General features: G+C 42.8%; 1 protein-coding gene across 7 annotated transcripts in view; it reads right to left on the bottom strand.

The window, feature by feature from the left end:
- The window catches only part of SCAF8 (SR-related CTD associated factor 8), a 315,849-nt gene that overhangs the window by 224,348 nt on the left and 76,271 nt on the right, over nucleotides 1–15,230 (bottom strand). For all 7 annotated transcript variants that reach the window (XR_013276655.1, XR_013276654.1, XR_013276656.1 and 4 more), the window contains 2 exons: nucleotides 4,201–4,377; nucleotides 2,353–2,426 (listed from right to left, as the gene is read on the bottom strand). Coding sequence is in view for 2 of the 7 variants with exons in the window: in XM_077486236.1 (XP_077342362.1) it covers nucleotides 2,353–2,426; nucleotides 4,201–4,377 (251 nt within the window). In the remaining 5 variants the exon portion in view is untranslated. The remainder of the gene's footprint in view (nucleotides 1–2,352; nucleotides 2,427–4,200; nucleotides 4,378–15,230) is intronic.

Genomic DNA, 15,230 nt, shown 5'->3' with positions numbered 1-15,230 from the left:
CTTTGTGAAAAAAAAAAAAAAAAAAAAAAGTTTGTAATTTTCCCGCAACTTGTGGCAAAATATAAAATATTCCATGAACTCAACATGCCTCTCAGCAAATAGCTTGGGGTGTCTACTTTCTAAAATGGGGTCATTTGTGGGGGTTTTGTGCCATCTTGGCATTTTATGGCCTTCAAAACTGTAATAGGTAGTGAGAAGTGAACTCAAAAATGTACGCCCTTAGAAAGCCTGAAGGCGGTGCTTGGTTTTCGGGGCCCCGTACGCGGCTAGGCTCCCAAAAAGTCCCACATATGTGGTATCCCCGTACTCAGGAGAAGCAGCAGAATTTATTTTGGGGTGTTATTTCACATACGCCCATAGCATGTGTGAGCAATATATCATTTAGTGACAACTTTGTGTAAAAAAAAAAAAAAAATTTTTTTTTTGTCATTATTCAATCGCTTGAGGCAAAAAAATAAAATATTCAATGGGCTCAACATGCCTCTTATCAATTTCCTTAGGGGGTCTACTTTCCAAAATGGGGTCATTTGGGGGGGTTTTGTACTGCCCTGCCATTTTAGCACCTCAAGAAATGAGATAGGCAGTCGTAAACTAAAAGCTGCGTAAATTGCAGAAAACGTACCTTAGTTTGTAGATGTGACAACTTTTGCGCAAACCAATAAATATACAATTATTGACTTTTTTTTTACCAAAGACATGTGGCTGAATACATTTTGGCCTAAATGTATGACTAAAATTGAGTTTATTGGATTTTTCTAATAACAAAAAGTAGAAAATATCATTTTTTTTCAAAATTTGCGGTCTTTTTACGTTTATATCGCAAAAAATAAAAATCGCAGAGGCAATCAAATACCATCAAAAGAAAGCTCTATTTGTGGGAAGAAAAGGACGCAAATTTTGTTTGGGTACAACATTGCATGACCGCGCAATTACCAGTTAAAGCAGCGCAGTGCCAAAGTGTAAAAAGACCTCTGGTCATTTACCAGCAAAATGGTCCGGTCTGAAAGTGGTTAAGTAACAAGTTTGCAAGCATGTATACTACGCTGCACCTGCCTTCCCGAGCAGTCAACAACACTTTAAAGTGAACTGCTAACCATCCAGGGGTGTATCGACTTACAGTTGTACAGTCCCCCCGGATAAGCAGTAAATATGCAGCATATAATCATGACATGTCACACAGTTTTCCCATAGCAAGTACTCACACTTTGTTAGTATCCATGGGCTGCTGTTATGTCTCCAGAGGCCCTCCTGAACCTGTTGCCACATGGCATAATGGCCACCCTTCCACTTAGGCCCTACTGAGCGAGCCTGCACCCTCTAGTGGCTGGAAGAGAAACAGCAGCCCACATGACTAAGAAGTACATAGCATGATTAAACAGCACACTGCCCCCAGTGGCCATCGGAGAACAGACAGATCTATCTCTCTTTATTTTTTTTTTTAAACGAAACTGCAAAAATGCAAACTTACCATTCCTGCTCCAGGACTCTGAACATAACAGGAGTCCAATTCTTCACCCATCACGGCGAGCTTTGTCATAAAAGACCTTCAGAGACTGGGCCCCCCTTAATCTGGGGTCCACTCCCCTGGACCTGTATAGCACCCTGCAGGAAAGGGCTTTGGTCAGAGAGAACACTGCACAGGGTTCCATTACACAGGGTCCAGTGCCATAAGGCTGCATTACAGGCAAAACCTCAAGGAACCGTCTCTCCTTCCAATGAGGCTCGGGTACCATCCATTTTGGCTGATAGCTTTTTCGAATTAATCCGATTGAAGTCCATGATTCTTAATGGAACCGTCCAGACTTCCAAGTATGCTCCAAGAGAACGTTGCATCAGTGACCATCCACCTAACAGACACTGGCAAAAAAACAGAGGTACTTCCTGTGTAGAAGGGGTTATATAGGGGAGAATTTCTTGTTTGATTGATTTACAAGTGTCCATTCACCAGTAGGTAGCGTATAACCCATATAGTAATGACTGCTCTGTGTCCCGTGATGTACGATAAAGAAATAAGGTTACCTGTAGGTAAAATGGACATCTACAAAGGTTTAGGAGATATTCACCTTGCATGCAGGTGCTGATGTCAGTGGTACATGCGCTCTGAAGGTCCAGGGGATGCTGACAGACCTTTCCAGAAAGAGGACTCCCACGCACATGCGGTCCATACTAGCTCATTATGACTTTGCCTTACGGATTTTATTTATTTTCAGGGCATACAACCACTTTAAAACATTAACGAATGTTTTGCAGTAAACTCCTGGTCCAGTAAGCCACCACCAAAAATAAAATATTACAAATGAATCTCTAATATACAATATGAATGCAATAATATATATCAGAACAAATACTTACATTGATGATGCCTCCTTTTTTGGCTCTTCATTCTGGACCGTGTCTTCCCCAAAATCAAACCTGTCCATTAGTTTCTGAGAACAGAAAGAATTTGTTACGTGTACACATGTGATCATTTTTAATACAGACGTTACCGCGTGCTAAAATGGCCCTGTCACCACAGGTCACTTCCAAAAAAATACCAGCCTTGTAAAAGAGCGGGCTTTATACTTACCTTTCCAGGGGCCAGGGTCCTTATATTCCGCTGCTTCAGTGTTCCTCATCCGCTGCAGATATTGCGTGTGATGGGGGAGTGCCTCTGTTTTATGTGGTGGCAGGGTTACTAATTAGTGCCTTGTAAGTTTATGGCACTCTAAAGATGGGAGCATATGGTCATGCTGGACTGAAACTAAACATAAGTTAACAAGGGCATGGCTAGGTTCAGCAACTACATTTAAAAAGGGATTTTAACTTGGCTCATGCAGGGCTAAAAATAAGTAATTTAGCTACCCAGCAGCATATACTTACATTCCCTGCACTCCCACGCTGGTCCATTTGGCTGCCAGAATGAAAGTTAACAACCCAGAACTTGTGGGTATGGAGTGAGCATGTGACCTTCTCCTAAATGATCCAGCACAGTTACATGGGGCCGAGAAAGAAGTCTACAGCCCTGTTTAAGCACAATAAAGTCAGTGTGAAACTTAAACTGGTTCTAAAGGTTCAAGGTTTTTAACCTTCATGCAATGAGAAGAGAGGGGGAGTGGGGCTGAGCTGTGTCTTTGTGTGTGAACAGACAAGCAGAGCAGCGGCTCAGGAGAGGGGAGGGGCCAGATCTGACGAGGGACCCAAGAAGAGGAGGATTGGGGCTGCTCTGTGCAAAACCACTACACAGAGCAGGTAAGTAAGACAGGTTTGTTATTTAAGAAAAAAAAATGCCTTTACTATCACTTTAAGCAGCCATATGGTAGCAGATTATCAAAATGATTGTTCATACAAACATTCGTACGAAAATTCTAATCTGTACATTCGATGACGAACGTAGTTAAGTACTTCAAATAATGTTTGCTTTTAACATTCGATTTTGGAGTAAATGGACTTTCCTGAACAAAAACAGAAATTAGTTTGAGAGAAATTTCAAATCATTTGATTTCCTCGTCACTGTGGTCAAAAATGAACATGGATCTGACCCCGCCATTGATTAGGAAATTAAAAGAATGTTCCAAAAAAAAATAATAATAATTCTAGCAGTGTATGACATTACACATTTCCCAGTTCGGATGACTGAATGGAGCAGCAGGGGAGCATGAAAAGGAAGTATATGTTGCTTGGGAGGGAGAAAATATATCAGTCTTTTACATTGCCATACATATGTTCACAAATATAACATGAGGCTATCTAATCCAAATTAAAGTGACTAAATGATTCTCCATAATTAAAACCATACACATCCACTACTTAATGGCCCTGTAAACTATTTTTCCATAAATCAATTCTTACTGTATTCTTCTGCCTCTTTGACATTCTCACCAAGCTCCCAAATCTCTCCTCTTTCTCCCACTTGTATGTGTTTGGAATGAGCAGTGCACACTACATATACCATAGTTCCTAATCCATGTTAGGAGTGAGTAAGAGAGGATGGCTATGTTCTTACATACAGGGGGGGATCATGGGGGGAAAAAACATAGCCATCCTCTAACAAGAAGTCAGATCACAGCAGCAGAAAAAAAAAGGAATCTGGAGATTTGGAAGATGCTGAGAGTAAAATAAGTTACTTTTTGAGTTAGGAATACATACTTGAATAGACATTTTTCCTTTCAAAACCGGTTTAGTGTCACTTTAACTGTTGAAGAAAGCATATTTGAAACGTACCTTACTCAGTGATACACTGTGCTCCAAAGGGTTCAGAGTGTTTGTTGCGGTAGCTGCAGCTGTAAGTTGAGCAGTAAGTGCTTGCAACTGAACCACAAGTCCTGCATCTAGTGCTTGGAGAAGTGATGGCTGAGGCTTTTGTTGCTGTACATGCAAAGACTGAACCAAGTGCTGAAGCTGTAGGATGACAAAAATTCAAAGGCGTAAATACCTGGAATGCATTAAAAAGTAAAGATACAAAAAATTACCGCAGGATTATCTAAATTGCATGGGTTTTTGATACATGTGTCGACGCACATTTTGTGCAAAAAAAAAAAAATCAGGCATGGCCTACGGCGGCTCCTATAAAGTGTGCCTATTCTCAGAAAAATAGATCTTAGCTACTGTAACAATCCTGCTCAGTTAAGCTCCATACACACCATCAGAAAACCATATGACAAATACCACTTTTAAAGCGATCATACAATAATCTGTGTTTGTACACAGCTTTTAAGAGCCGATCACAGCAGTTCATCCGATATTATCGGAAGGGACAAGGAACACAAAATTTTTTCTCGTTCAATATCAGATCAAACAATTTTCATTTACTTAGGACAGTATTCGTCAGAAAATACAATACAAATATAATACAACACATGACATTCACTTCTGCTCTTTTTTTCTGTCGTACGAGAATTGTCGTAACTTTAGTAAACTCTTCATTGTAACATTTAGTTCTTTTAGAGATCAGAGGAATGCACTTCGGTCTGTCAATGAGGTCAGTTTAACCAATTGAAGTGGATTTTTTCACCTGTCTATTAACCCTGTCCTTGTTGTTTTAACTTTGGATAGTAAAGCATTTTTTTCTGCCAGTAAATACTTTATACAGCCCACTTCCTGTTTCTTGTCTGGAAAAAAGCCTAGAATTATAACATCATGCACAGCTCTCTCTCACTCTAGTAAGATTTTGCCAGGAAAGGATGAGTCATACAAAGGCCAATGAGAGCTGCAGAGCTGGAGGTGTGCCTCTGTGTGTCTGTGTAAATCCAGGAAGTGAACAGGCAGCAGTTTCAGCTGCCCGCAGTTAAAATGGTTGCAGCCAGACTCCGTGGAGGGAGATTTCTGCAGCATATGTGGCAAGTACAGAATCACATTATATATAAAATAATATGCAAAGTGGTTGGAGGGAAGCTTTTATTACAAGGCTGTTGGAATGGATTTTAGTTACATTTTATACCATACTCTTATTACAAACTCTTATTTAGCAAGTACTATTCTTCCAATATGAGCTTTCTGACGAAAAACATTCTTTATTAAAACTTGTCAGGTTATACTTTCTCTGTATACAGTGACTGGAGAAGAGTGAGCATGTTGCCCTGTATTACAGCACTACCTACTGTCTTAATGAGCAAAGGTTGTAGTATCTGATGTTGGCATAAGAATGCTGTGCTCTCAAAGGAACAGCTATGCATGTGAATGAACACTACAACTACACAACAGGCTCAATTCACAAAGTTAGCACAACAGAATAAGGATCTTTACTTTCCAAACTGGGACAGTTATTGTTAGCTGAGATCAATCAGATTTGAAAATTACTGTCACGTTAATGACAATAAGATTCTACTTAAGGCTGGGTTCACATTGCAGCGATGCGGGAACGCTGTGAATCCGCTGCGGGTTCCCACATCGCATGCCTCCCCTGCCCTATGCGAACTGCTGGGAGTGTCAGTGAAACGTTAATGACACCCCCAGATCAGTTCGCATATCGCAGTGCGATCTGCAAACTCGGACAGGAATCAGATCGCATGGTGTGAACACCCATGCAATCCGATTCTGCTGCGGACCGAAAAAAGGGTCATGCGCGAGTTTCGGCCGGATGCGAATTCAGCCATACTATCTGTATGGCTGAACTCACATCGCACAGAGATCGGATGTGATTTGCACTGCAGTGCGGTGCGAATCACATCCGATCTCATAAACCGCTGCAGTGTGAACCCAGCCTAAAGTGGAACTAAACTCTCCTATATTTTCAGTCAAAGAATGCTGCCATCTAGGCCTCTTTTTGCACTTTAACTGCCAAAATGCTGTACATGTGATCAGTTATTAATGGTATAAAATTATACCAGCACAAAGAAATTGTCAAAATATAAACAGCTGCTGAACACTCAAGGCAAATTTACAAAAAAATCCCAGGCAATAAAAAAGGAACAAAGAATAGTGCAGCTCTAAATATCACAATTAAAACATCTCCAAATCCAATAAATCAATACATGAAAGATATAGTTATTGGAAAGGAAAAATCATAAAAAGTTTATGAAAGTTCATATAGAAATCAGTATTCCAAAAAGTGACAATGTGCATCAAGGAAGACTGAAAATCGGTGCCACAAGTGTGACCTCCACCATAAGACACTCTTTGCCGCTCACCTGAATGATAGGACCCCTGAGTTAACAAAGGGTTAAAAAAGCTTTCCCTTACAGGCAAAATCCTGGGGAGTAGCGATAAATCTCTTCAGAGTGCAAAGCACACGGATCACCACATCAGCTCATATACAGGGGATTGCAGCATAAGATTTATCAGTGTCCCAATATCCAGATATGTGCAAATAAAACAGGAAATACCTAGTGCTCTCTGCTGGCATGTATTTAAAGTGGTTGTATATATCGCGGCTCCGGCCACTCACAGCGCCGGAGCCGCGATACCCGGAAGAAACGCCGAGGGAGCATGTCAGCTCCCTCGGCGTGGATCGGGCCAGATGTCGGGGCCTCGTTCTAAGGTAAGTATTTCATAATGAGCTAGTATGCGGTGCATACTAGCTCATTATGCCTTTTGCTTTGCAGGTTTAAAAAAAAAAAAATGTGCAGGTTTACTACCGCTTTAATATGATAAAAAGGAAGAATCACACTTACATACAAGACACTTCCATTAAGTGCCGGCAAAAAAAGTGTTCTGTCACATAAAACCACAGTGAGTCAGCATGAGGAGACGGACACGGGTGACGTCAATCCCTCTCCCATGCGTATTGTCCTAAGGTGCAGGACTTCCATCAGCATTCATCAAGTACGCTGATGAAGTCCTACTCCTTGGGACCATGCGTGAGGGATTGATGTCACCCGTGGCCATCTTCTCATGTTGACCCCAAGTGGTTTTATGTGACAGAATGCTTTTTTGCTGGCACTCAAGTGTCCTTTTTATCATATTAAATACTTGTCAGCAGAGAGCACTAGATATTTCCTGTTTTATTTGCATATATCTGGATATTGGGACACTGATGATCTTATGCTGCGATCCCCTGTATATGAGCTGATGTGGTGATCCATGTGCTTTATCACTACTCCCCAGGAATTTGCCTGTAAGGGAAAGCCTTTTTTGACTCAGGGGTCCTATCAGAATACTGATTTCTATATGAACTTTTTATGATTTTTTCTTTCCAATAACTATATCTTTCATGTATTCATTTATTGGATGAGGAGATGTATTAACTGATATTTAGCGCTGCACTATTCTTTGTACTATGTGATCAGTTATGACACCAGACAATTTATGGTTTGACAGTTTGGTTAAGAGAACAAGAAAATGTAAGTTACACACGCAGGGAATGTAATGATTTTTTTAAAAACTGTTAAATGAATAGGTTGCGCTTAAAGCGGAGGTCCACCCTAAAGTGGACCTCCGCTCATCGGAACCCTCCCCCCCTCCGGCGCCACAATTGGCACCTTTCAGGGGGGTGCAGATACCTGTACAGTACAGGTATTCTGCACCCACTTCCGGGATAGCTCTCTGCGGAAAGGGGCGTAGATTACGCCCTTTTCCGCAAGTGCCAGCCCCTTTCCGCAAGTGCCCCGCTGCCTGCTGGGAAACACACAGATCCCAGAGGCAGCGGGGACCGTCCTTATTGCGCAGCGTGATTCGTGTATGCGCAGTAGGGAACCGGGAAATGAAGCCGAAAGGCTCCATTTCCTGATTCCCATACCCAAGATGGCGGCGGCAGCACCTTGCAGACGATCTAGAGATCGGCTTCGGGTGCCGACATCGCGGGCGCGCTGGACAGGTAAGTGTCACTATTTTAAAAGTCAGCAGCTGCAGTATTTGTAGCTGCTGGCTTTTAAAAAAAAAAAAAAAACGCGGAGTCCCGGTGGACTCCCGCTTTAAGGGCTCGTTCACACCATGCGTGCATGAAAACTGATGATTTGCAGAGACATCAGTTTTCATGGGTGTCCGTTATGTGCCCTATTCACACCAATGTTTAAGTCGTGTCAGTTTTTTCCCGTGCAGAAAACCGCATACGCGTTAAAGATTCCATTGCAGAAGAAATCTGCACGGTGTGGTGTGAACAGGGCACATAGAGAACCATTGTTTTTTTTTTGTTTTTTTTTAGCCCTAGCAGAACGCATGCAGAAAAACTCATGTCTCTGCAACATAGTGTGAACGAGGCCTAACAGGCATGCAAAATGTATCCAAATCTGGCAACCTAGGATCTCCTATTTTCAACCATTAACCTTCAATCCGTGTCCTTTATCAATTTGAGTTAATAAAATGTTATACTTGCTGGGAATTGCTTACTCTCTGCTCTACGCCTTCTCCTTCCTTTCTATAAACTTCGCTTACCACCTTTTCCTTAAATTGGAACTTTAGGCAGAAAATTTAAAGCGGAGGTCCACCCTAAAGGAACCCTCCCCCCTCCGGTGCCACAATCGGCACCTTTCAGGGGGGAGGGGGGTGCAGTTACCTGGATAATCCAGGTAACTGCACCCACTTCCGGGACAGCTCTCTGCGGAAAGGGGCGTAACTTACGCCCCTTTCCGCAAGTGCCCGCCCCTTCCCGCAAGTGCCCCGCTGCCTGCTGGGAAACACACAGCTCCCAGAGGCAGCGGGGAGCGTCCTTATTGCGCAGCGCAATTCGCGCATGCACAGTAGGGAACCGGGAAATGAAGCCGAAAGGCTCCATTTCCTGATTCCCATACCCAAGATGGCGGCGGCAGGACCCGACAGACGACCTAGCGATCGGCTTCGGGTGCCGACATCGCGGGCGCGCTGGACAGGTAAGTGTCACTATTTTAAAAGTCAGCAGCTGCAGTATTTGTAGCTGCTGGCTTTTAAAAAAAAAAAAAAAAAACGCGGAGTCCCGGTGGACTCCCGCTTTAAGTGGAAGTCCAGGGCAAAACTAAAATCCCTCCATCTATAGCCACCAACATTCCAACACTAACCTATTTAGCCCTGAAAGATAAAAATCAGTATACATACCTTTTCTGCAGGCGATCCTACCCAATCTCCCACAGTGGAAGCTCTGCGGAGGACATGGTTGACAACGGCTGTGAAATGAATGGGAAGTGACATCACCCAGAGTTACTATGGGGCTTCCCTTGACAGAAGTGTAACCTGCACCTGCCCACATAGAAGCCACGGCTGACAGCTCAGCATGGCATTAGAGCTTCCACCACTGGAGATTGGGTCGGATCGGCTTCTGAAAAGCTAAGTATACTGTTTTTTTTTTCTTTTCAGGGCTAGATAGGTTAGTGTTAGAATGTTGGTGGCTTTAGAAGCAGGTATTTTATTTGTAGCCTGGACTTCCACTTCAAGTCCTGCTAGAAAACTTCAGACTGGCCCAGTTTGCAGGTATAGCTATGAAAAATAGAAATAAGTGTTTATAGTGTTTAAAATCCAGCAATACACTGTCTCTGTGGCACAGGCACTGCTGAAGTTGTAGAGGCCGATCTGCCGACAGCCTTAAAATGGAATTAAACCCCCCATATCCTTTTAATTCAATGAAGTTGCTTTGGTTTGATCTGCAACTGCCATGGTGCTGCACAAGTGATCAGTTATGACAGCAGCCATTTGATGGTTTCAGTTTGGTTGAGGACACAAGCAAATGTAATAGTTAGCAATCCCAGCATTCCAAGAATGTAACTGTTAAATCAAAGCATTAAGTTCCGCTTTATAACTTACTGCTGCTCAGGGGCTAGCAGTCTCCAGCAAGAACAGGAGCAATGCTGGAGAAAATTTACAGCATGCACCAATTTTGGTAGCATATTTATTAATGTAGAATGTATGTTCCTTGCTAAAGAACATTATTTTTTATCAAGTTGTTATAGGTAAAGTTCCGCTTTAATGTAGACCTCCAAATTTCTCTGTTTTTACTTCCTCCATTGTACAGTAACAGTGAGAGGAAAAAAGTATTTGATCCCCTGCTGATTTTGTGCGTGTGCCCACTGACAAAGAAATGATCAGTCCATACTTTTAATGGTGGGTTTATTTTAACAGTGAGAGACAGAAAAACAGAAATATTCAGAAAAACGCATTTCAAAAAAGTTATACACTGATTTGCATTTTAATGAGTGAAATAAGTAGATAGTAGATTTCTAGCTCCCAGGTGTCTTCTATACAGGTACCAAGCTGAGATTAGGAGCACTCCCTTAAAGGGAGTACTTCTAATCTCAGCTGGTTACCTGTATAAAGGACACCTATCCACAGAAGCAATCAGATTCATATCTCACCACCATGGCCAAAACCAGCTGTCTCAGGACATCAGGAATAAGATTGTAGACCTAACATACACAAGGCTGGAATGGGCTAGACCATCACCAAGAAGATTGGTGAGAAGGTGACAACAGCTGGTGTGATTATTCACAAGTGGAAGAAACACAAAATAACTGTCAATCTCCTTCAGTCTGGGGCTCCGTGCAAGATCTCACCTCGTGGAGTTTCAATGATCATGAAAACAGTGAGAAATCATCCCAGAACTACACGGGAGAATCTTGTCAAAGATCTAAATGCAGCTGGGACCATAGTCACCAAGAAAACAATTAGTAACACACTATGCCATGAAGGACTGGAATCCTACAGCACCCACAAAGTCCCCCTGCTCAAGAAAGCACATGTACAGGTCCGTCTGAAGTTTGCCAATTAACATCTGAATGATTCAGAGAACTGGGTGAAAGCGTGGTGGTCAGATGAGACCAAAATCAAAGTCTTTGGCATCAACTCGCCGTGTTTGGAGGAGGAAGAATGTTGCCTAGGATCCCAAGAACACATCCCCACAGTCAAACATGGAGGTGGAAACATGCTTTGGGGGTGTTTTTCTGCTAAGGGGACAGGGCAACTTCACTGCATCAAAAGGGACTATGGACGGGACCTTAATCCCATAGAAAATATGTGGTGGGAGCTGAAGGTTCAAGTTACCAAATGTCAGCCTCAAAACCTTAAAGAGGAAGTAAACCCTGATGGGTTTACTTCCTCTTTTTTTCCCTGCAAAGGTAAAGCATAATGGACTACTATGCATCGCATAGTAGCTCATTATGTGTCACTTACCTGACACAGGAGCCAGCGAAGTCGCCGCTGATCCCTGTAGTCCGCCGCATCCATCTTGCTGGTGGCGTCTCGCAGCTCCGACCAATGACAGCGGCGAAGCGGCGATGACGTCACTCCCGCGCATGCGCACGGGAGTCGACAAATTAGGCAAATCCATTCTTGGATTTGCCGCATTTAGTGCGCCTGCGCGCCGCTGTCTACGGCGCATGCGCCGTAGACAGCGGTGCCCATTTTCGGGCAAATATCTCCTAAACCATATAGGTTTAGGAGATATTGCTTGGACCTACAGGTAAGCCTTAATCTAGGCTTACCTGTAGGTCAAAGTGGTTTGAAGGGGTTTACTTCCTCTTTAATGACATGGAGAGGATCTGCAAAGAGGAGTGGGACAAAATCCCTCCTGAGATGTGTGCAAACCTGGTGACCAACTACAAAAAACATCTGACCTCTGTGATTCACAACAAGGGTTTTTAATTCATGTTTTGTGAAGGGGTCAAATACTAATTTCACTCATTAAAATGCAAATCGATTTATAACTTTTTTGAATGCGTTTTTCTGGAATTTTTTGTTGTTCTGTCTCTAGCTGTTAAAATAAACCTACCATTAAAATTATAGACTGATCATTTCTTTGTCAGTGAGCAAACGTACAAAATCAGAAGGGGATCAAATACTTTTTTCCCCTCACTGTACATTGTTGTACTCACTTTTTAATAAGGCACTTAATGGAAATGCTTTGATTTTTTTTTTTTGTCTATGTGACATCATCACTCATTGATTACATACCTTCCAGTCCTTTTGGGAAAGTATTTTGTTTCCTACATTTTGTACTTCTGCTCACAACCATTGTGTGCGACAACAATATGTGTGTACTCTTATGTTCATTGTACTTATGCTTTAGCTGTGGTTCTTGGTCTTCACTGTTTTATCAATAAAGGATTTGTAAATCAAAATAAGATCCATAGAGCTCATGGCACTGGTGAGCACCATCATAATTGATGGGCACTGACTCTTATTTTGCTTCACAGTTCTTTATTTAAAATTTTAGTTTTTTTCTTGAAACGTCCCCCTTAAAGGGAAGTTACGCGTTATATGCTGATAATTACGGTATATCTAAATAACACGCCCAAGCTCATCCTCATGGACGGTTTGTCCTGCACAGCGTAAACACCCAACATTTTTGGACTTAAGGGAGGCATATGTACAGTGTATGACCTGTTGCCAGCAGCCTGTCAAAATCAAGAACAGGCTGAAATATGTAGCGTGTGAATTCAGTTCTGAGTGGTACTCATGTTCACAGCATACATCGGGGGTGTCAAAACTTTTTCAGAGGGCCAGATTTGATGAAATGAACATGCATGAGGGCCGATCATTTTGCCTGACATTCTTTAAACCACTAAAATTCGGTCTAAGTGTGTTCGCCCGAGCACTAATACACTGCCCAACAAGAATGCTCTTGCCTTTGTGGCTGTGTGTAGTGAAGAGATGAGCTTAGGCATGTTATTTGGATATATATATCTTTTGTGGCCTCCAACGAATCCCAGAGTGCCGCTTAGGACAAAGGATGAGCTTGGGCGTGTTATTTGTATATACCGTAATTATCAGCATATAACGCATAACTTCACTTTAGGAGGGAAGTTTCAGGAAAAAAACTAAAATTTTAAATAAAGAACTGTGAAGTAAAAATAAGAGTGAGTGCCCATCAATGCAGTCTAATTAATGCCCATCTGCAGCCTCACCATTGCAATCATTTCAGCCATGCCATGAATGCAGCCTCACCATTGCCATGAATGCAGCCCCACCAGTGCCCTGAACGGAGCCCCCCCAGTGCCCTGAGTGGAGCTCCACCAGGGACATGAATGGAGCCCCACCAGTGCCATGAATGCACCTCATCATTGCCATGAATGCAGTTTTGCCAATGCCATCAGTGCAGCCTTCACCATTGCCATCAGTCATGCCTAATCCATGCCAATCTGCAGCCTCGGAGGGAACAGGGTGGGGGGTGGGTTGAGCACCGACAGATTACATAAAGAGAATCTCCTATTTACTCGGTGGCCTCTTTAACCCCTTCCCGCCGAGCGTACGCAGATCTGCGTACTCGGCTTCCGGGGGTTATACCGGGATGATGCTCGCACCTGCAGGCATCATCCCGGTACCGTTTTCTTCAGCAGGCGATTGGCTTTCCAGCCATAACAACCGATGCGGCTAAAAGCCGCTCGGCTGTTATGCCGGAGGAGCGGGAGGGGACGTCCCCCCCTCCCGCCGCTGTTACCGGTGCTCCCGTTCGATCGGGAGCACCGATTCAACTTGCACTGCCTCCGGCCGCTGGGGAGGAACTGGAACGAAGCCGTAATCGGCTTCGTTCCAGTCTCCTCATAGTAAACACGGAAGCGACGTCATGACGTCACTTCCCGTTTACTCGGCTGCCAATGGCGCCGGTTTTAAAAAAATATCCGGTATTCAGAATCGCCGTTTTCAGCGATCTGAATACACTGAAGTGTAAAGGAGGGGTGGGGGGTCTTTTAGACCCCCGATCCCTCCATAAAGAGTACCTGTCACCGCCTATTACTGTCACAAGGGATGTTTACATTCCTTGTGACAGCAATAAAAGTGATCAAATTTTTTTTTTTTTTTTTTTTTAATTTAGTCATTTTAAAATAAATAAAATAAATAAAAAAATAAAAAAAATTTTTTAAAGCGCCCGCCGTCCCCGCGAGCTCGCAAAGCAAAGAAAACGCATACGGAAGTCGCGCCCGCGTATGTAAACGGTGTTCAAATCACACATGTGAGGTATCGCCGCGATCGTTAGAGCGAGAGCAATAATTCTAGCACTAGACCTCCTCTGTAACGCTAACCTGGTAACCGTAAAAAATGTTTAAAGCGTCGCCTATTGAGATTTTTAGGTACCGTACTTTGTCGTCAATCCACAAGTGCGCGCAATTATAAAGTGTGACATGTTTGGTATCTATTTACTCGGCGTAACATTATCTTTCACATTATTGAAAAAAAATGGGATAATTTTACTGTTTTGTTTTTTTTTAATTCATGAAAGTGTCCCTTTTCCCAAAAAGTTGCATTTAAAACACCGCTGCGCAAATACCGTGTGACATAAAATATTGCAACAATCGCCGTTTTATTCTCTAGAGTCTCTGTTAAAAAAAATATATATAATGTTTGGGGGTTCCAAGTAATTTTCTAGTAGAAAATATGGATTTTAACTTGTAAACACCAAATTCCAAAAATAGGCTTAGTCATGAAAGGGTTAATACAATGATAGACAGAACAGTCATCCAATGCCAGCACAGGAGACGTGACTTCCCATTACAGACACCGCAGAGTAAACAGGAGATTCTCCTGTAGGTAATCTGACAGCACTTGTCCCTCCCCCTCCCTGGCCTATTAAACCGGAACTTTGGACATGCCTGGCATACATCCATGAACAAACATTCCTCCCCTGGCCCAGCCATGGCGTATTTCAGTCTGTTATTGATTTTGATAGGCTACTGGCAGAGAACTGTACACTGCCCATGTGCATCCCTTGCGCCAATAAACACTGCTCTTTCACAATGCATGGGCCAAACGTCCCTTATGCATGAGATCTTTACTCTTGCTGTAAAGCTTTACAACTTGAGATGATTTAAATTATAGACTCAAAGAAGGGAGAGTACTCTGACATGTGTGCAAGCAATGTATACTTTAGTTGCCGACTTCCTTAGTGACCTATAAGTTAAATTCCACAATAAATCACA

Source organism: Lithobates pipiens, unplaced genomic scaffold (assembly GCF_037356315.1).
Source record: "Lithobates pipiens isolate NorthernLeopardFrog02 unplaced genomic scaffold, aLitPip1_a1.2 Scaffold_18, whole genome shotgun sequence".
NCBI classification, from domain to species: Eukaryota; Metazoa; Chordata; class Amphibia; order Anura; family Ranidae; genus Lithobates; species Lithobates pipiens.
Note: the sequence above shows the minus strand (reverse complement) of the source record. Positions and strands in the feature narration are given on the sequence as shown.